We start from the raw sequence: 21047 nt of genomic DNA on the forward strand, positions 1-21047 counted from the left end.
ATCTTATCATAACACACTTTCTACAGTGCATTTCTCACTAATTTGAAAGTAAAAATCCTGTGCACATTTGCGTGCACAGAGTGCACTGGATTATACATGCGTTAAAAGTAAAGGAGAATCTTCCATTAAGGGGAGACTCTGGGTTGCCAGAAATTCCCAATTTCACAAAAACGTTAAACTTGCATATATCCTAACGAACTACTGTAGTGACAATAATGCATTTTTTAAACAGTATTTATTTATAAATTATTTATTCAATGTTTACCTATTGTACATCTTTCCGCACCTTCATTTACATTCTGGAATGTATTACAGATGGGGCATCCTTCATACTGTCAGGTGACCTCTGCAGAATGTTTGTTTACCAAGAGCTCTAAAGCCAGTAGAAAATATACCTAGAATGCTTGGGGGAAGGGGATCCACATATCTAATCAGTCTAGGCTAAGAATCACTTAGAAGTTGGGGTTAAATATCAATAAACAGTAATATATAGATATAGGAAGTGTACAGTAAAGTGGGTATCGTGAATAATTGACTGCATTCTACTATAATGTCACTACAGTGCTTCTTTAAAGTGTTACTGTTTGTATTGGCAGAAGTATCAAGCAGGGTACTGCTGCAGGTCATGAAGACCTACTGAGCAGTCTGGCCCATTCTGTACAAATCAATGAGGTCAACTGTCTATACCATTTGAAAATGCACGCTGAATCATTTCACAAAGCTCTGCAATGCACCTTGAGCTAAATTCACTAAACTTTGATAAGAATGCCACGCCCATGCAGTACAGGGCAACTTGGTCATTACTTATGCAGAATATGTATCGTGCGATGTGCCAAATGGGTAATGCTCACATTACTAAGGTAACACACTATGCTACTTGCACAGGGCATGTTACCCTACCAATGCAAGCATTACCCATGCTAACTAATTAGCCTAATTTTATAACACAAACTATTGTCTAATTAGCAAACTGTATACTAATTTCAAGTCAGTTGCCTCTCCTGACCTAGCATACACTTTGTATTTATTTTATTATTTATTGTATTTATAAAGCGCCAACATATTACGCAGCGCTGACTTTTTATGACAGCAAATGACAGTCTACACCAGACAGGTAAAACTGAGAAGTAGGAATGGTCAATGAGTAGTTCAGTAGTCCATTTATAAGCTGCATACATTTGCATAGAATTAGCATAGCATTTGCATTAACTCAGAATTATTAGCTTCTTAATGACCATCCCTACTACAGAGGATATGGGGGCAGCCTATATTGTTTGCTTTGAAATAAGGCTATTACCTGGAGGTCCTATTGGTCTTTCTGGCAGAAGCAGTGTCTGAATCTCACATCTAGAACAAGCATGCAGTTAGAGTGGTCAGACTATAGGCAGAGCAGTGAAAGTACCTGATCTGCATATTGGTTCTGGATCAAAGTATCAGAGGCGCAGGATCAGCAGGACAGCCATCCAATATGCATTTAAAAAGAAATAAAAATGGAAGCCTCTGCAATCCTCTGACTACAGGATCACTTTAATGTCCAATTAACTAAAGTAAATAAGAGGAATGGTATCTTTGGCTTGAAAATGGGTCATCGCCCAAAACAGCTGAAGGCCTATGTCTGTCGCTACACTCCAGAAACATGGACTTATTGTGTAAGATGCAGATGCTTATTGTTCCATGCTGCATTCTCCTGCTATAACCGTTTTGCACCTAGCCTTCGAAAAGGAAAAAGGACTTAAACCAATGTTCTGGGATATTGGTATTACAGCTTGTCACTTTCATTGGAATTTTTTTTTACTCCTGAATAAATTCATGTGAATTTCATGGTTTTTTTTTTTTATGTGACGGAAGCAAGCATATCCTTAAAGCAGACTCAAACCAAAAATTTTTTAATTAAAAATATTTAGTTGCACCACTCTGACACATACAAAGATAAATAAACACTCCTTTAAGCCTATAAGCATTTCAGTGCATGTTTTTCACCCTTATCTTTTCATAACTAGGGTTATGCAGGTGGCAGCCATTACGTCTGAGATTAGTAGGAGGTTTTAGATCATGGGTGTGTTTGTCATCAGCTACCCTCCCTCACAGGGGCATTCTCTATGTGAAATCTCACACAACCTGAGATCACCTCCCCTGTGACATCATCAGTTGCAGCCTGTGTTTTGTTTTTGTTTTTTATCTCCTCCATCAGTTTGCCGGAAAAATCCCGGCAATATGAAAGGAAGGGAGGGGTTCCTCCAATAAATGTAAAATATTTTATATTTGTCATCATGCAGCTGAAAAAAGGCTGCTATTTATTATTATAATTTAGAAAATAGATTTTATTTCTGAAATTTTGTATTTTTAATTTGGGTCCACGTTTAGTGCACAATTCCCACTCTAGAAAACCAAAAAGATGCTCTTTAAAAATACATACCATAACCACCCAAAAATATTCAATTAACCCCCGTGGTGGTCTGATTCTTTCCAGATTTTAGGGTCTAAAAGTGGTGCAATTTTTTTAACATACTTATAGACCCCAAAGCCTGAAAAAAATCACAATGTAGAGAGATCTGCAGCAGCCCCAGCACTCACTCATCCCCTAGGCTAGGATCCAGCACTGCAGTTTTCCCTCTGTCCTATGGGTGGAGCTGTGACCCTATAGGGAGATTGCTATGACGACAGACGGCGATCTCACAAGGGGGAAGCAGAGCATTGGAAGAGAGGAATGAAGAATGGTGGCTGACGTTGGGATCCCCGGGAGGTGAGTAAAAATGCCCACTGCGCACATTGCTTTACACAGACCTCCCGGCGGCTACCTCGCGTTCAGCTCGGGATAACTGATCATTGCTTGTTTTTTCCACCCAGAGCTGGACTCATGATAACCGCTAAGTAGGTTAAAGAAGCCCAATAATGCACTCAAGTAGAAGAGATTTGTGCCAAAAACTTTAATACAGCTAACTTTGTCATTTTCATGGCGGTCACAGAGCAGCACATGTAGCTCTGCATTAATTGTCTGAGTATAACTAACTTTTTGGTTAGCCACTGTGAGCTCCAGTAATTTGAAGACATTCTACTAGTACATAAAAACAAACAAAAAACAGGCAGTGGTGAGATTGCAGTGAAATTAACTGCATTGCCTTGCATATCACACCAAAATAAATCCTACCATTACCCTCTATTATATACAATACAATACAATAACATTTCTATAGCGCTTTTCTCCCATAGGACTCAAAGCGCTTAGGCTCTCTCAGATTCAGTAATTAGTAGGATGAAGTATTCACACAACAAAAGTTATATTTCTGCAAATGCCAGACTGAACAGGTGGGTTTTCAGTCTGGATTTAAACACGTCCAGGGATGGGGCTGTCCTGATCTGTTGAGGTAAGGAGTTCCAAAACGTAGGGGCAGCATGACAGAAGGCTCTGGGACCAAAAGTTTCCAAGTGGACTCTGGTTATGACTAGATTATTAGAACCTGTGGATCTGAGAATGCGGGGATTGCTACGCAGCTGTAACATATCTTTCATGTATCCAGGGCCTAGATTATTCAGGGATTTAAATGTCAGTAGGCCGATCTTGAATAGGACCCTCCATTCTATAGGTAGCCAGTGAAGGGAATGCAGGACTGGCATTATGTGGCAGTGACGGGGTTGGTTGGTTAGCAGTCTGGCAGCAGTATTCTGTATCAGCTGTAGGCGGTACAAGACCTTTTTTGGAAGGCCAGTGTAGAGAGCATTGCAGTAGTCCAGTCGGGATGTGATGAAGGTGTGGACTAAGGTTGGCAGATCTTCTGGGGGTATGAGGTGCTTGATTTTTGCAATGTTCTTCAGGTGAAAATAGGATGATTTCACCACAGCAGAGATTTGAGTTCTGAAGTTTAAATCCCCATCAATTAGAACTCCCAGGCTACGCACATGATCAGAGCTGCGTAGATCCGTGCCTCCTATTCCCAGTGGTGAAGACTGCAAGTTAAGTTGTTTTGTTATCATGCTCTGCCCTCCAATCAGAAGGACTTCAGTTTTGTCTGCATTTAGTTTCAGCCAGTTGTCATTCATCCATTGCTGTAGTTCACGTAAGCAGGCGTTTATAGTTAGAGTTGGGTCTGTCACACCAGGCTTGAAGGAAAGATATAGTTGGGTGTCGTCTGCATAGCAGTGGTATGTCAGGCCATGTTTTTGGATTCGTTTTCCCAACGGTAGCATGTAAATCGTGAAAAGCAGGGGAGAGAGGATTGAGCCCTGGGGCACCCCATACTTAAGTGTTACAGGGGTGGACAGGAAGGGCCCCATTGACACTTTGTGGGTTCTGCCACTCAAGAAGTATTGGAACCACTGAAGTACTATGCCATCAATGCCACAGTATTCCTGTAGCCTGTTTATCAAGATGTCATGGTCAACTGTGTCAAAGGCTGCAGAAAGGTCTAGCAGTATGAGGATCGAGCACTCTCCTCTGTCTCTTGCCATGAGCAGGTGGTTGCATATTTGGATGAGGGCAGGATGAGGGTTTCAGTGCTGTGGTGTTTCCTGAAGCCAGACTGGAATGGGTCATAACTGTTATTTTGTAGGATTCTGGCTTCTAGCTGGAGGTATACAGCTTTTTCAATTAGCTTGCCCAGAAAGGGGAGGTTAGAGACAGGTCTGTAGCTGGTCATTGCATCTGGGTCCAGGGAGGGTTTTTTGAGGAGAGGCCTGATGATTGCTTCCTTCAGTAAAGCAGGAAATAGGTTATATGGCTCGCTACTGTGCTTCATCAAATTTTAAAGACCAGTAAGTGTTACAATTTTTTATTTTGACTTCTTTATGTTAGTTCTATTTCATACATACATTTAAAGATCCACGCAAAAATAATATAAAATCAGTGTGCAGTTTAAAGTGGATCCGAGATAAACTTTTACTCATTGCATAATTGTGTTCCTTTCATATAGTTTATAAGGCATTCCTCAAGTGAAATACTTTTTTTGTTTTGTTTTAATACTCTAATTCCCTATAAATGAAACAAGCCTTGCCCACAGCTTTTCACAGTGCCTTGGCACTGTAGTGAGGGCTTATGGGAGCTCAGTCTGGGCAGGAGAAGAAGGTTACTAGCCATTGATTTCAGAGGCAAAGGGGAGGAGGGAGGAGGGAGGAGGAGAGGGGACTGAATTTACATACAGGCAAGCTGATAGCATCTCGAGTCCAGTCCTCAACCTGTGATCATGCGACAGAACATGGCTGCCCTCATTGTATCACAGGAATAAATAATCATAAACTTTTGAAGCTGTTTGCAGCTAAATATGCTGTGTAAACTATCTAAACTTTACATAAGATATATAGACAAGTTACTTGTTATAGTTAGATTTTCATCTCGGATCCGCTTTAAAGTTCAGAATTGAAGATTTAAACCTTAAAATGGTTGTAAGCCATTTGTTATGAAGTTCAGATGTTCCTCTTCTAAATATTTGGCTTTCTTATTTATTTATTTTAAATAAGGCTTACCTGTTCAGAACATAATCTGTATGTTGCCACAATTTTAGCTGATAAGCTACGAGCAGCAACAAAGCCCATTGAATATAAAGAAATTTCAGCAATCAAAGCATAATCCGGAACCATCATGGCAACAGTACGAAACAGAACCTGTGAATTTGAAGCCACAAATTTACTTTAGCCATAATTAACTAAAGTACACACAAACTATTAGATGATACCAATTTACAGACAGTTTTAAATTAGTGATGACTTTTAGTGCAATTTAGTTTTTTCTTAAAATATTTCATATTTTCTGTTTCCTAAATCAACAATCAAAATTGTGGAATTTACAGGTTTGAAAAAGTTGTGTGGTCAGTCTTGTCAGTAATCATGACTGACAGTCTCAGGTTTACAAAAACAGTTGAGAGTAGGGCACTGATGGGCTCACGAGTAGTCACGTGTCCCTAAGGTCTCGAATTCATGATTTAAATAAGGCATAATTGCCTCAGCTATGAGCCTGGATGACAAGGGGTTAGTTACCCATAAGCCCGTCATCCTCCCTGCGCTCCAAACAGCTTGCACATGTCCTGTTGGACGCGTTTCAAGCCTCTTCCGGCTTGAAGGAGGAAGTGTGCATAGTGATGCTTGCAACACATCCAATAGGACGCGTGCAATGCAAGCTGTTTGGAGTGCAGGGAGGATGACGGACTTATGGGTAACTAACCCCTTGTCATCCAGCTGCACAACTGAGGCAATTAAGCCTCATTCAAATCACAAAGTCCTTAGGGACTCGTGACTACTCTTGAGCCCATCACTGGAGTCAGGTGCTGAGAAAAAAAGAAGAAAAACAAGAGAGAATGCTCACAGTGTCACCTGAGCTGCCCAGTGCATACAACATTGCTAGATCGCACTGCCATCTAGGGTAAATCTTGCCCTAACCGTAACAAGAAACAAGAAGGAAGTTTTAGATGTATATATTCTCTCCAGTGGCTGGTTTCTAGAATACCTTACTGTGTCAAAATGAAAAACTGCAAAATAAAAAGGTACCATGTTTGTACAATAAATAAATAAATACATAAAATAAAAATGGGAAACAATGCACAGAAATTCTTAACATGCATAAAACAATCAGTGAAGATTTTCAGAAGTAACACAAAATTACATATATAAAAAAATTATGTTATAAACGAATTCCATATGATTTTCCACACAAAGACTATGGTTAGCACAGGTCAGAATTTCTTGATATGCACTTTTAATAGATTAACTCTTTTCTAGGGGACAATCAGGATTGTCTCTGACCCAAATCTTGCATGTATACAGTGATCCTAATTGTTCGCGATGTGTCAGTGAAAGATCTGGAGTACTGGATCATCTCACCCGAGAGCAGGCCAAGAGCAATACATATTATTTTCCCTGCTCCATAGTACACAGCATATTGCCCCTCCTCCCCCAATCCATAGCAACAGAAGACATTGCTAGCCTGTAGGCCAGCAATACGTGTGCACAGCATATTGCTGTAAACTGTCAAACAAGGAATCAAGAACCTGTTTCCAAGCTTTGCAAGGATTCAAAACGGCTGTTAACGTGAACCTCCAGACCAAAAATCTACTCAGCAGCACTGAAAAGGCTTGGTGCTTCTTTAACAGTTTAATAAGATCAGAACTTTGTTTTTCTTACTTAAGCCTCATTTTTAGCTGCACAAAATGTAAGCTCCACCCCATCAAAGAAAACTGCCCAGGCATTTTTCCCCTGATGCTGTGCAAAGCATGATGGGATTTCCTATGTTGTTGCTCTCATTGCCTAACAACTGGGAGGGGTGATCAGGACACAGGACAGTTGGAACTGTGTATCATGCTCCCTGTCACCTCCTTTCAACCAAAAAGATGGCTGCCCTTATAAAATCAAACATTTGCCTGTTCTTTTGAAACAGGGTGGGTAAGAAATTATATTACCTATCTATTTTATTTAACATAACTGCATAACTGATGTAACTTAATGACAGTATGTTTGTATGGGCTGAAGTATCTCTTTAATTGTCTTTTCTGCTCTCAACAGCCACCTGCCTTCAAGCAATTGTTGCAGTTTTGTATTCCTACATCTGTATTTGAGTAGATAGGAGAGAAGAGCACTGTGCCTTTAAAGGACAACTGAAGCAAGAGGGATATGTAGGTTACCATGTTCATTTCCTTTTAAGCTATACGAGTTGCCTGGCAGCCCTGCTTCTAATACATTTAGCCATAGACCCTGAACAATCATGCAGCAGATCAGGTGTTTCTGACATTCTTCTTAGATCTTATAAGATTAGCTGCATGCTTGTTTATGGTGTTATTCAGGCACTTCTACAGCCAAAGAGATCAGCAGGACTGCCAGGAAACTGGTATTGTTTAACAGGAAATAAATATGGCAGCCTACATATTCTTCTCTTATTCACATATTCTTCTTTTAAAACACCTTTAACCACTTCGCCTTATCTGGACGGATATATCCATACAGATAGGCACTGCTGCTGCAGCCGTGTGGTGCGCGTGCGCTCCCGCTGCCCCCCCCCCCCTGATCAGTGAATGGGAATATAATTCCTATTCACTGATCTAAGTCCCCGTCAGAAATACCGACGCTTTCTCATCAGAGAGCACGGTATTTCTGCCCGTACAGAGTCTCCCCAGCCTCTTTATAGTTCCTGGATGCACGATCGTTCGCATCCAGGAATTTTTGGAATGTGGCCATCTTGTGGCCAAATAGTAAACTGCACCCACATACATTCATTAAATAAAAAAATACATTATATTGCATCTAAAATTAGCTATTTACCTCACAAACTAAAATGACCCAAATACATTTTTTTATTTAAAAAAAAAATAAAAAAAATTACAATTAAAAAAAAAACCAACTACATAAATTGTTACCTAAGGGTCTGAACTTTTTAAATATACATGTCAAGAGAGTATCTTATTAAATTTTTTTAAAATTATAAGCTTGTAAATAGTGATGGATGCAAATTGAAAAATGCACCTTTATTTCTAAATAAAATATCGGTGCCATAAATTGTGATAGGGACGTAATTTAAAAGGTGTAATAAGCGGGACAAATGGGCACATAAAATACATGGGTTTTAATCACTGTAGCATGTATTAATTTTAAACTATAATGGCCAAAAACTGAGAAATAATGAATTTTTTCCATTTCTATCTTACTTTTCCTGTTAAGATGGATTTAAAAAAAAATAATTCTTAGCAAAATGTACTACCCAAAGAAAGCCTAATTAGTGGCGGAAAAAACGAGGTATAGATCAATTAATTTTGATAAGTAGCGATAAAGTTATTAGCGAATGAATGGGAGGTGAACATTGCTCGGATGCATAAGAATTTCGAAGCTGTAGGCTGAAGTGGTTAAAGAGAACCTGTACTTAGTAAAACTATTTAAAATAAACACATGAGGTAACTTTAAATGAACATTACATAGTTACCTTGCCATCAGTTCCTCTCAGAAGCTCACCATTTTCTTCTGACAATGATCCCTTCCAGTTCTGACAATATTTTGTCAGATCTGAAATATATCAGTTGCTGTCAGTTATAGCTGAGAGGAAAACTGATGTACCAGGTAATGTCCATGTTTCTCTATGGCTCAAGTGAGCGATGTTACAGTTTAACTGTGTGCTGCAGTGCTGGGCCGAAATTACGCATTAGCGTAATTACGCATCGTAATTCACTACAAATGCACCGTAAGCGTTACGTGTAAGGTTACGGTATTACACGTAATTAATTACGCGTAGACCGCAAGTTACATTATTACGCATATCAAATTACGCGCAAGACCGTAAACTCCTATTGAAATTACACAGTCTGCCGTAATCGCGTAATATTACGCTCCCGTATAATTTTAAAAAGCCGCCGACTTTAAGGGTTAATAGCAAAGCCCCCTTAAATGCTAAGAGCCTCAAATTTGGAGAATATATTAAGGAGATCAGAAGGAATAAGAGGAATTTTTTTTTTTCAAAAAGACCTTATAGTTTTTCAGAAAATCGATTTTAAAGTTTCAAAGGAAAAATGTATACATTTAAAAACCCGCCGACTTTAACGGTTAATAGCAAAGCCTGCTTACAATTTAGAAACACAAAATTCCCAGGGTATATTAAGGGGATCAGTGGGAATAAGAGGGAACATTTTTTTTTCAAAAAGACTTTATAGTTTTTGAGAAAATCCATTTTTAAGTTTCAAGGGCAAAAATGTCTTTTAAATGCGGAAAATGTCAGGTTTTTTTTGCACAGGTAACAATAGTGTATTATTTTCATTCTGGGATTGCCAGAATGCGGAGCACCGGCCGCGTGGGGCTCCGCACCCTGACTATACCAGCCCGCATGGTCCATGGATTGGGGGGTCTCGGAAGGGGAGGGGCAGCCAAGCTTTCCCCTCCCCCTCCGAGCCCTTGTCCAATCCAAGGACAAGGGGCTCTTCTCCACCTCCGATGGGCGGTGGAGGTGGAGGCCGCGATTTCCTGGTGGGGGGGGGGGTTCATGGTGGCATCTGGGAGTCCCCTTTAAAAAGGGGTCCCCCAGATGCCCACCCCCCCTCCCAGGAGAAATGAGTATAGGGGTACTTGTACCCCTTACCCATTTCCTTTAAGAGATAAAAGTAAATAAACACACAAACACTTAGAAAAAGTATTTTAATTGAACAAAAACACAACCACGAAAAAAGTCCTTTAATATTCTTAATTAACCATTAATACTTACCTGTCCCTTTAAATAAATGATCCCTCGCAATAGCCTCGGAAATGTTCTATCAGTTACAATGTAACAAAGTTATTACAATGTAACAACTTTGTTACATTGTAACTACGCCGCACCCGACGTCACTCGCCGCTCAGCCGCCGCATACACTTACGCGTCCTTGCAGGATGCTAAGACCCCGCCGGCTCCCGCTGTCCACCCCGCCCACATCTGTCACCCACATGTCACCCACATGTGGGTGACATGTGGGTGACATGTGGGAGAGGCGGGGAGGGCAGCGGGAGCCGGCGGGACTTAGCGTCCTGCACGGACCCGACAGCTAAGGACCAATGGGGCTCCTTGGAGCCCAAATTCAAAGATGCTTAGAGAGTTCTGAGCTATGTAGCTCAGAGAGCTCTTTCGGGTCCGTGCAGGACGCTAAGTCCCGCCGGCTCCCGCTGTCCTCCCCGCCTCTCCCACATGTCACCCACATGTCACCCACATGTGGGTGACATGTGGGTGACAGATGTGGGCGGGGTGGACAGCAGGAGCCGGCGGGGACTTAGCGTCCTGCAAGGACGCGTAAGTGTATGCGGCGGCTGAGCGGCGAGTGAGGTCGGGTGCGGCGTAGTTACAATGTAACAAAGTTGTTACGTTGCTGATAGAACATTTCCGAGGTTATTGCGAGGGATCATTTATTTAAAGGGACAGGTAAGTATTAATGGTTAATTAAGAATATTAAAGGACTTTTTTCGTGGTTATGTTTTTTGTTCAATTAAAATACTTTTTCTAAGTGTTTGTGTGTTTATTTACTTTAAACTCTTAAAGGAAATGGGTAAGGGGTACAAGTACCCCTATACTCATTTCTCCTGGGAGGGGGGGGTGGGCATCTGGGGGACCCCTTTTTAAAGAGGACTCCTAGATGCCACCATGAACCCCCCCCACCAAGGAAATCGCGGCCTCCACCTCCACCGCCCATCGGAGGTGGAGAAGAGCCCCTTGTCCTTGGATTGGACAAGGGCTCGGAGGGGGAGGGGAAAGCTTGGCTGCCCCTCCCCTTCCGAGACCCCCCAATCCATGGACCATGCGGGCTGGTATAGTCAGGGTGCGGAGCCCCACGCGGCCGGTGCTCCGCATTCTGGCAATCCCAGCCTGCATGGGGGACAATGGGTTAAAGAGGTCTGGGAGGGGGGACCCCACGTCATTTTTTTTTTATATTTTCCACACTCAGAACGAAGTAAGTAAAACTCTTCCCACTTGGAGGAATCTATGAAAATAATACACTATTGTTACCTGTGCAAACAAAAACTGACATTTTCCGCATTTAAAAGACATTTTTGCCCTTGAAACTTAAAAATCGATTTTCTCAAAAACTATAAGGTCTTTTTGAAAAAAAAAATTTCCTCTTATTCCCACTGATCCCCTTAATATACCCTGGGGATTTTGTGTTCCTAAATTTTAAGCAGGCTTTGCTATTAACCGTTAAAATCGGCGGGTTTTTAAATGTATACATTTTTCCTTTGAAACTTTAAAATCGATTTTCTGAAAAACTATAAGGTCTTTTTGAAAAAAAAAATTTCCTCTTATTTCTTCTGATCTCCTTAATATATTCTCCAAATTTGAGGCTCTTAGCATTTAAGGGGGCTTTGCTATTAACCCTTAAAGTCGGCGGCTACCTAACATTGATCCATGCGTCAACTTTTCCGCTTGGGAGCATGGCCTTACGCATCAATTGCTAGTAGGAAAATTACGCGTAAGACTGTACCGTAACAACCTGCATTACGGTATTCTTACGCGTAATTGCGTAAGGACCATGCGTAATTACAGATATGAACCGTAGATAAATGTCTACGCCGTAACCGTAATTCCGTAATGCGTAATAGCGTAAAATTACGCGTAATGATCCGTAAGCGTAGTTTTTTCCATTACGCCCAGCACTAGTGTGCTGACCAGAAAGCTGTTATGGGTAATGACAATTTTCAAAATGGAGGACGGAAAATTCCCTTAATCACAGCGAACAAACAGGACGCAGGACAGGAAAAAGACACTGAGGAGTAGACTACATGGAAGCTAAGTATGACTTGTGTATGCTTATTTTGACTTTTAATTTTCAGTTCAGGTTTTCTTTAAGCATCTCTAGAGGCCTCTAATGATAGGATAGTTCATGAAATGGCTTTCAGGCCACGCCATTTAACACCTGCTGTTCTGAACCTCTGTTTTGAATGCTCAGCTGATGAATAGGGATGATCAATTACATGCAAATTCTTCCAAAATTATGCAAATTTTTATGTAAATGTATGCAGGTTGAAAATTGACCAATCAATTTAAACACAGGTTTAAATTGATTGATATATTTTCAAGCTGCATATACTTGCATAAATTTGCATCAACTCTGAAGAATTTGCATATCTTTGATCATCCCTACTGATGAACAAAGGTGTTTTAAAGACACAGTGCCCCTTCTTCTCTCCTATGCACATTGACACTACCTCTGAGTATCATGTGACCTTCTGTGCACCACTAGCTGTGTTCACCCTCTTCCTCCGTCTAGTGTCAGATCTATTTTACTATCTGTGAGTATCTTTGTTTGGGAGAAAAGACAACTGTGGAAATGGAAAAGGACTTGTGTATTCCTCTCTGTGACTTTTTTTACTTTATAACACAGGAAATTTTTAGTTTATTGTAAGAATTGGTCAGTGGGGAACGCTTTGTCGTGGCTGACCCTCTGTGTTAAAACTCTACAGTTTTCTGTAAATTAATATTAGTAGCAATTGTATTGCAGTCTCTAAATAAAGTAATTTTACATAAACATTTCAGTGTGCAAAGGGTTAAAGTGAGTATGTATGTCATTTGACTGGTTCTTCTCTGTTCAGCACTTACTTTAAAGGGAACCTAAACTGAGAGGGATATGGATGTTTACTTTTAATCTATACCAGTTGCCTGGCAGTCCTGCTGAACTCTTTGGCTGCAGTAGTGGCTGAATCACACACCTGAAACAAGCATGCAGCTAATCCAGTCTGACTCTAGTCAGATCACCTGATCTGCATGCTTGTTCAGGGGCTGTGGCTAAAAGTATTAGAGACACAGGAGCAGCAGGAGAGTCAGTCAACTGGTATTATTTTAAAATGAAAATTCCATATCCTTCTCATTTTAGCCTTCCTTTGACCTAGCCTGTTTAAAGAGAAACTCCAGTGAAAATAACGTAATGGAAAAAAGTGCTTCATTTTTACAATAATTATTTATAAATTATTTAGTCAATGTTTGCCCATTTCCTCTCCCTGATTTACATTCTGACATTTATCACATGGCAACATTTTTACTGCTGGCAGGTGATGTCAGTGGAAAGAGATGCTGCATTTTTGGCAGTTGTAAACAGCTGTTATTTCCCACAATAAACCAAGGTTGTGGGAGGGGTTTCACCACAATATCAGCCATACAGAGCCCCCTGATGATCTGTTTGAGAAAAGTTAAAGATTTCTCATGGGAAAGGGGGTATAAGCTATTGGGATGAAGTTCAAACATTGGTTATGGTTTCTCTATAAGTCCTAAAGTACTTTATAAAGATTTTCCCATTTGTGAATACTATTATATTAAGTGACAGGCAATGTTACATTATCTGTATATGTAAAAAAAACCTGTGCTGTTGGCCATCTGTTAGACGTAGGCATGATTTATGGTGTAGAAAGAATTTAAACATTAGGTTTATGGCACTACTTTTTTATTTTGCCTATACACTCTTGGAATTTAAATTAGTTCTCAAAATCTCTGGCAATTCATTTTTTCTTTTCTTTTCTTTTTTTTTCCATCTTTGAGGTATAGCTGAACACCTTTGTGGGCAGTCTGTTGGCTAAACTTTAAAAATCTCAGGTCTCAGCTAGACCTGCCACTAAAGCTTTTGCTATGCATCTTATTTTCATCCATGTTATAATGGTAGCTAGATTTAGATAATCCACACTTACGGGATGATATGATGTAGTATTATCTATAAATAATTTGCATAGTGGAATGTGAATTCCATATGTATAGCATTGAATAGCGATGAACATTTTCTTGTCAGCCGGGATTAACTACAGCAATTGTATTTGCAAATAAACTCCATTCCCATTAACAATATTCAGTGTCTTACCTTTAAGTTATCTGGCAGCTCTGCTCTTCCTGCATAACCAGGATTCATAGTAATAAATACAGTGCACGACGAGTCCAAAGAAATTTCAGTTCCTTCAAACACAAAGTTCTGCACCTGCTCCGATATGGCACGCTGGATGGTCTGAATTTGCTGTGCAACTACAGAAAGTACCTAAAGGGACAAATTGCAGATGTTTTACATTACTTCAATTTTACAGCCAGAGTAAACAAAAAAAAAGTGTAAAAACAAAACCCACAAAATGATCCTTTGGCTTATAAGTTAAACTTGTTGTCTCCTGCCAGTAGGACATTTCTGGGCTTGTGTATATGTAATTCAGATCCCAATAAGCTCTTTATATCTATAACATTTATAATATAAATAACATTTTTCAGCAAGTTTAATAAGCAAAGTTCGTCTAGCTTCTAAATACTTGACACTTATTTACTAGGCCACAGGATTTGCAATTGGTGTTTCCTTAGTTTAAAGCTAAGCTGTTAGAATGAAAACATTTAAGTTGGATGCTTACCTAGGTAATGAGAAACCTCTGCATTATGGTCCAGAAGTAGAGATAACTCAAACCTCAGATTTTCGATTCGCGAACTTGCGCGAAAGTTTGGTTCGCGCGAACCTTCAGACTTCAATGGGGAGGCGAACTTTGAAAACTAGAAACATTCATGCTGGCCACAAAAGTGATGGAAAAGATGTTACAAGGGATCTAACACCTGGAGGGGGGCATGGTGGAGTGAGATACATGCCAAAAGTCCCGAGGAAAAAATCTGGATTGGATGCAAAGCAGCGTTTTAAGGGCAGAAATCACATTGAATGCTAAATTGCAGGCCTAAAGTAATTTAAAGCCTCTTGCATGTGTATACATCAATCAGTGAGTGTAATTAGAGTACTGCTTCACACTGACACACCAAACTCACTGTGTAACGCATCGCAAACAGCTGTTTGTGTAGTGGCGGCCGTGCTGGACTGGTGCGCACCATGGCCAGAGTGCAGGCCGTGGTGGTTTTCAAGCCCATATGGTCGCCGGGCTGTGGTAGCTCAATGATAGAACAACAGTGACTCTCCAGCTGATCAAATTTGGTATGTCCACAATGAAGCAACAACCTTATTATCCTTGGTGTGCCACCCCCCGAGACACTCATATAGCCGGCGGTCATTGCTTCATTGTGATACACAAGCCCCTTCACCGCGGCAAGGTAATGATCACAAAGGGGAATGGGCACATGTACATGCATTTTGTTTTGTTGTTGTAGCTGCACTGCAGCCAGAAAAAATAGGTAGGCATGTACACGCACCAGAAAATATTATTATAGCGGCAAATTCAGGAATCCACCTGGAGTCCTGGACCCTGTTGGTGGTGGTGGCAGAGAAGGCAGTCAAGTGGCCTGCGGGCAGATATGCTGTGTGGGGAGTGACTTAGTCTTGGGGTAGGCAGCCAGTCACATGGCGTGCAGGCAGAGATGCTGTGTGTGGGGACTGACTTATGCTTCATACACACTTGAGATAAAAGTCTTTGGAAAATGCAAGATCACAGACCAATTTTACCCCCTTCCATGTAGTATGAGAGCCATACTCTACACAGTCTATTCTATGGAGCTGCACTCCCCATCAGATAAAATCTTTGCAAGATGCTGCACACAAAGATGCCTGTACACACTCAAAAGATCATTATCTGCAAAAGATCTGTTCCTGCAAAAAATCCATTCCTGCAAAATGCATTCATAGTCTATGAGATCTGCAGATCCTCATACACACCTGGTTTAACAGACAATCATCTGCAGATCATCTGCAGATCAGATCCACCAGGATGGATTTTCAGATCTGCAGATGATTGCCAGATATGCAGATGAAGTCTGTTAAACAAGGTGTGTATGAGGATCTGCAGATCTCATAGACTATGAATGCATTTTGTAGGAATGGATTTTTTGCAGGAACAGATCTTTTGCAGATAATGATCTTTTGAATGTGTACGGGCATCTTTGTGTGCAGCATCTTGCAAAGATTTTATTTGATGGGGAGTGCAGCTCCATACAATAGACTGTGTAGAGTATGGCTCTCATACTACATGGAAGGGGGTAAAATTGGTCTGTGATCTTGCATTTTCCAAAGACTTTTATTTTAAGTGTGTATGAAGCATAAGTCTTCGGGCGGGCAGCAGCCCTCCAGGATCCATGCCTCATTCATTTTGATAAAGGTGAGGTACCGAACACTTTTGTGACTTATTATATACGGGAACAGAGGCGCCAAAAGGATAAAAACAATATTTAAAAGTTTTAAAATTGCTTAGGAGGCAGTGGTGGACTTACCTCCTACAAGCAGGCACAATGAACTGTGTATTCAAAAAAGGGTAAGTTTATTGGTACACTCCAAAGGTAGATTGCAACGCGTTTGGCAGGTCAAGCCCACTTCATCAGGCAAATACAGGACGGAGTACACTATTAGCGGTAAGAGGCAATATTTGTGTATGACCGGACATAATATACAATGTACAGATATAAATAATAATAGTGGTGATCCATAATAGTAATAATAACCGTAATCATTAGTGTAATTTACCAGTGTCAAAAGACTGTGTCCGAGAAACAGTTTCAACACAACAGTCTCAAAAAAACGAGTCAGGAAAAAAAAAGGGGGGGGGGTAGGGGGGGGTCGGTTTTGTGGGTTGGGGGAAAGTGAGTGGACAGGGCGAAAAAAAGGAAAAAGGGGGGGGGGGAAGGACTAGGGGGGAGGGGTTTTGGAGGGAAATTTTAAAGAAATATATAGCATATCCATATACATTATATACACCGCATAGAGCGTTAATCACGTTCGCAGGAATATACAAATATGCACGTGAACGCACCACACATGCATCCATGTGCATACATAAACATCCACGCAAACACACTAGGCTATAATCAATGAGTTACTGGGTGTCCAATTCTAAGAGTGTATAAGGGTAGGGTAGTGAAATATCAAAGTGCAGAAACAAGGGTCAGAAACAAGTGTGTGTTTGCGTGGATGTTTACGTATGCACATGGACGCATGTGTGGTAGAATGTGTCTACAGAGAGCGACTTCTTAATCCTGAGTGGGGACAGGTTAATCTCCTCACCTGCCTATACAGTGGTTGCCTGGAGGTAACCCTGGTTTGTGAGAATTTTATTTATACTCATTCTAATTATCCTCCTGCCTCAACATACTACACCATATTGGGCTCTCGGTTCTTCTTTTTTTCTCACTTTTGTGACTTAAGCAACTTCTCTTAGTTCTCAGTGACAATGCCTCCAGCTGCGCTGAAGGTCCTTTCTGACAGGACGCTTGGGGCAGGGCAAGACAGAAGTTGGATGGCAAATTGTGACAGCTCTGGCCCCAGGTCAAGCCTGCGCACCCAGTAGTCCAAGGGTTCATCGCTGCTCACAGTGTCTAAATCCACTCCTCCAAAGAAACACCTTCCTCATCATCCAAGTCTGACTCCTCTTCCCCACACTACTCTTCCTCCTCCTCCCCCTCTGTGCTGCCGCAGGTGTTGAGGAAACATTTGATTCTGATGAAAATTGCTCCCAGATCTGTTCCTTCCGTAACTGTTCCTGTTCACGCTCCTCCAGCTTGATCCACCACTCTACGAATTGCACGCTCCAGGAAGTAAGCATATGGGATCAAGTCGCTGATGGTGCCTTCACTGCGACTCACCAGATTGATCACCTCCTTAAACGGCCACATGAGCCTGCATGCATTTCGCATGAGCGTCCAGTTGCTGGGCCAGAACATCCCCATCTACCCAGATTGTGTCCTTTTACTGTAATTGTACAGGCACTGGGTGAAGGCTTTCTCTTGTTCTAGCAGGCGAGAGAACATAACCAGGGTTGAATTCCAGCGAGTCGGGCTATCACATATCAAGTGTCTCACCGGCAACTTGTTTCTCCGCTGAATGTCCGCAAAGCGTGCCATGGGCGTGTAAGACTGCCTGAAATGCCTACACAACTTCCTGGCCAGCTTCAGGACGTCCTCTAAGCCTGGGTACTTTGACACAAATCTTTGAATGACTAGATTGAGCACATGTGCCATGCAGGGTACATATGTCAGCTTTCCCAAATTCAAAGCGGAAATGAGATTGCTGCCGTTGTCACACACCACATTGCTGATCTCCAGCTGGTGCAGGGTCAGCCACTGATCCATCTGTTAGTTAAGAGCAGCCAGGAGAGCTGGTCCAGTGTGACTCTCCGCTTTGAGGCAAGACATATCTAAGATGGCGTGACACCGTCGTACCTGGCATGCATCATAGGCCCTGGGGAGCTGGGGCTGTGTAGCTGGAGAGGAGATCGCAGCACCAGTAGAGTTGAACTGCCACTCAGCCAAGGAGGAGGAAGCCAGTGAAGAGGATGTAGCAGGAGGAGAGGAGGTGGCAGGAGGCCTGCCTGCAAGCCGTGGAGGTGTCACAACAAGTTGGTCTGCTGCACCGCCACGTACTCCCTGCTTGCCATCGGTCACCAGGTTGACCCAATGGGCTTTGTAAGTAATGTAGCGGCCCTGACTGTGCTTGGCAGACCAGGCATCCATGGTCAGGTGGACCCTTGACCCAACGCTGTGTGCCAGAGATGACACCACTTGCCTCTCCACTTCACGGTACAGTTTGGGTATTGCCTTTTTAGAGAAATAATTGTGGCCTGGTATCTTTCACTGCAGTGTCCCAATGGCCACAAATTTACGGAAGGCCTCAGAGTCCACCAGCTGGTATGGTAACAGTTGGCGAGCTAACAGTTCTGCCACACCAGCTGTCAGACGGGGTGACTGGCAACACAAGTGTCAGTGACACCCACACACACACACACAAAAAAAATAGATCACAAGAACAAGATTAGCTCTCAAAAGAGCTGTTGTGGGGTGCTATTTTAGCAATAAGAATCAGCAAGGAGCAAGTTAATAAGCCTACAAGAGCCTAACTAATCTCTCCCTATGAGAGTCTGCAGCAGCAGCAGCTGTCCCTTCTCTATTTACTGCAGGCACACAAGTGAGTAAAATAGCCGGCGATGCCTGCCTTTTATAAGGGGGGAGTGGCTCCAGGAGGGAGTGTAGCCTGATTGGCTACAATGTGCCTGCTGACTGTGATGTAGAGGGTCAAAGTTGACCCTAATGGTGCATTATGGGGGCGAACCGAAATTCCGATAAAGTTTGTGCTTCTCCGTGATTGCGAACCCCTGGAAGTTCACCTGGAACCGTTTGGGCCATCTCTATCCAGAAGTTCCCATGTCCTCCTCCACCCTACCACTGCTTACCAGGACCACCGGCTTCTTCATGACTGTGCTACCGTTCATGTACAAGTATTGCCATACTGTGCATGTGTGAGTATGTATGAAGTGTGCATGACCAGTAGCACGAAGCTTCTCATGCACAGAGGAAAAATCCATGCATGAGAGGCTTTATGATACTAGGCAGGGGCAGACTGTACTCAGCAATGCACAGTCTGACCGCACTCGTATATGGACAGAATAGCAGCCATGAGAGCACATCTCATAAGCAGACAGACAGACAAGTGACAGCGCTCAAGTCTGCACCTGAAATGTAAACCAACAGAGGCAATGCAGAGCCCTCTGGGGCTAAATACATGCCTTGAATGCAAAACAGATGCAAATGATGTGCTAATTCTAATCTAAAAATGTTGAAAAATGAATGCAGCTAGCCACTAGTATACTTACTTTCAATTTGCACAGCGGGAGACATGGCAGCGCTTTCAAACAGAACTTATACCTGAATGATTTATCTGCATGGATGTGCAGAGCTCCAGTAAGTGGACTACATTACACACCTAGCACTCACTACAGGCAAAGGGGGTGTTAGCTTCAGTGATCATGTGTACACAGATTATTACTTAATAGACTTCACCACGGCGGTGAGGGACCCCCTCAGGGAAGACCTAACACTAGTCTAGCAATAAAGATTGAGGCTTTATGATACTAGGCAGGGGCAGACTGTACTCAGCAGCAATGCACAGTCTGACCGCACTCATATATGGACAGAATCGTAGCCATGAGAGCACATCTCACAAGCCCTTGTTGGATATGCTGAAAGGGTCACAGCACTAGATTGGATATTCAGAGGCTTCCCTCAACAGAAGTAAGTTCTAACCTTTATAGTGGGTAGGAGGCGCCCGGTCTGGGTAACATCATGATGGAGAATAGTATAGTACTATACCAAAGTAACAAAATATCAAAATAACAAACAGTGACTAGTCCAATCACTCTAAGGTATGGAATATTAAGATCGTCCTACCTTATAGGTGTTTGGCCGAGTATAAAAACAAGTAGATATTTACGATTAAATTCGGTTTTTATTGGTGCACTTTGACAACGCTTTTCTCGGCTTGCTGCCGCTTCCTCAGGTCAATACAAGTGCCTGTGGAGAATTCCGTACGGGTATCCGGGCGCCCGGATACCCGTACAGAATTCTCCACAGGCACTATTCTGTATCATGATGTTACCCAGACCGGGCGCCTCCTACCCACTATAAACTCAGTTGTTTTTCCCCTCATATATACCCTATATCGAGAGTGATTTAGTCGAGCTTCTCGACATATAAATCTTTTTCCTGGGAGCAGCGACCGTCTTGGAAACAAAAGGCCGAGTGAGGACGGTATTTCTCCGCCTGCGAACAAGAGTGGTTGCCTTGTAGCAAACCACCTTTGTGAGTATATACTCAATTGCCTTTTTGAATATACCCATACCAACTAACAATATTGCACCAGATTGGGCTCCCGGACTTGTTTGTGTTTTTCCTCTACTACTCTAAAGTTCTAACCTTT

The 21047-nt window shown here is 42.0% G+C and overlaps 1 protein-coding gene across 1 annotated transcript in view; it reads right to left on the reverse strand.

Moving 5' to 3' along the window:
• LOC137562326 (dynein axonemal heavy chain 3-like) overlaps nucleotides 1-21047 on the reverse strand; it is a 1996682-nt gene that overhangs the window by 1043847 nt on the left and 931788 nt on the right. The window contains exons 32-33 of the mRNA XM_068273663.1: nucleotides 14262-14432; nucleotides 5458-5595 (exon numbers count right to left, since the gene is read on the reverse strand). Coding sequence (XP_068129764.1) covers nucleotides 5458-5595; nucleotides 14262-14432 — 309 coding nt within the window. The remainder of the gene's footprint in view (nucleotides 1-5457; nucleotides 5596-14261; nucleotides 14433-21047) is intronic.

Source organism: Hyperolius riggenbachi, chromosome 3 (genome assembly GCF_040937935.1).
Source record: "Hyperolius riggenbachi isolate aHypRig1 chromosome 3, aHypRig1.pri, whole genome shotgun sequence".
Classification (NCBI taxonomy): Eukaryota; Metazoa; Chordata; class Amphibia; order Anura; family Hyperoliidae; genus Hyperolius; species Hyperolius riggenbachi.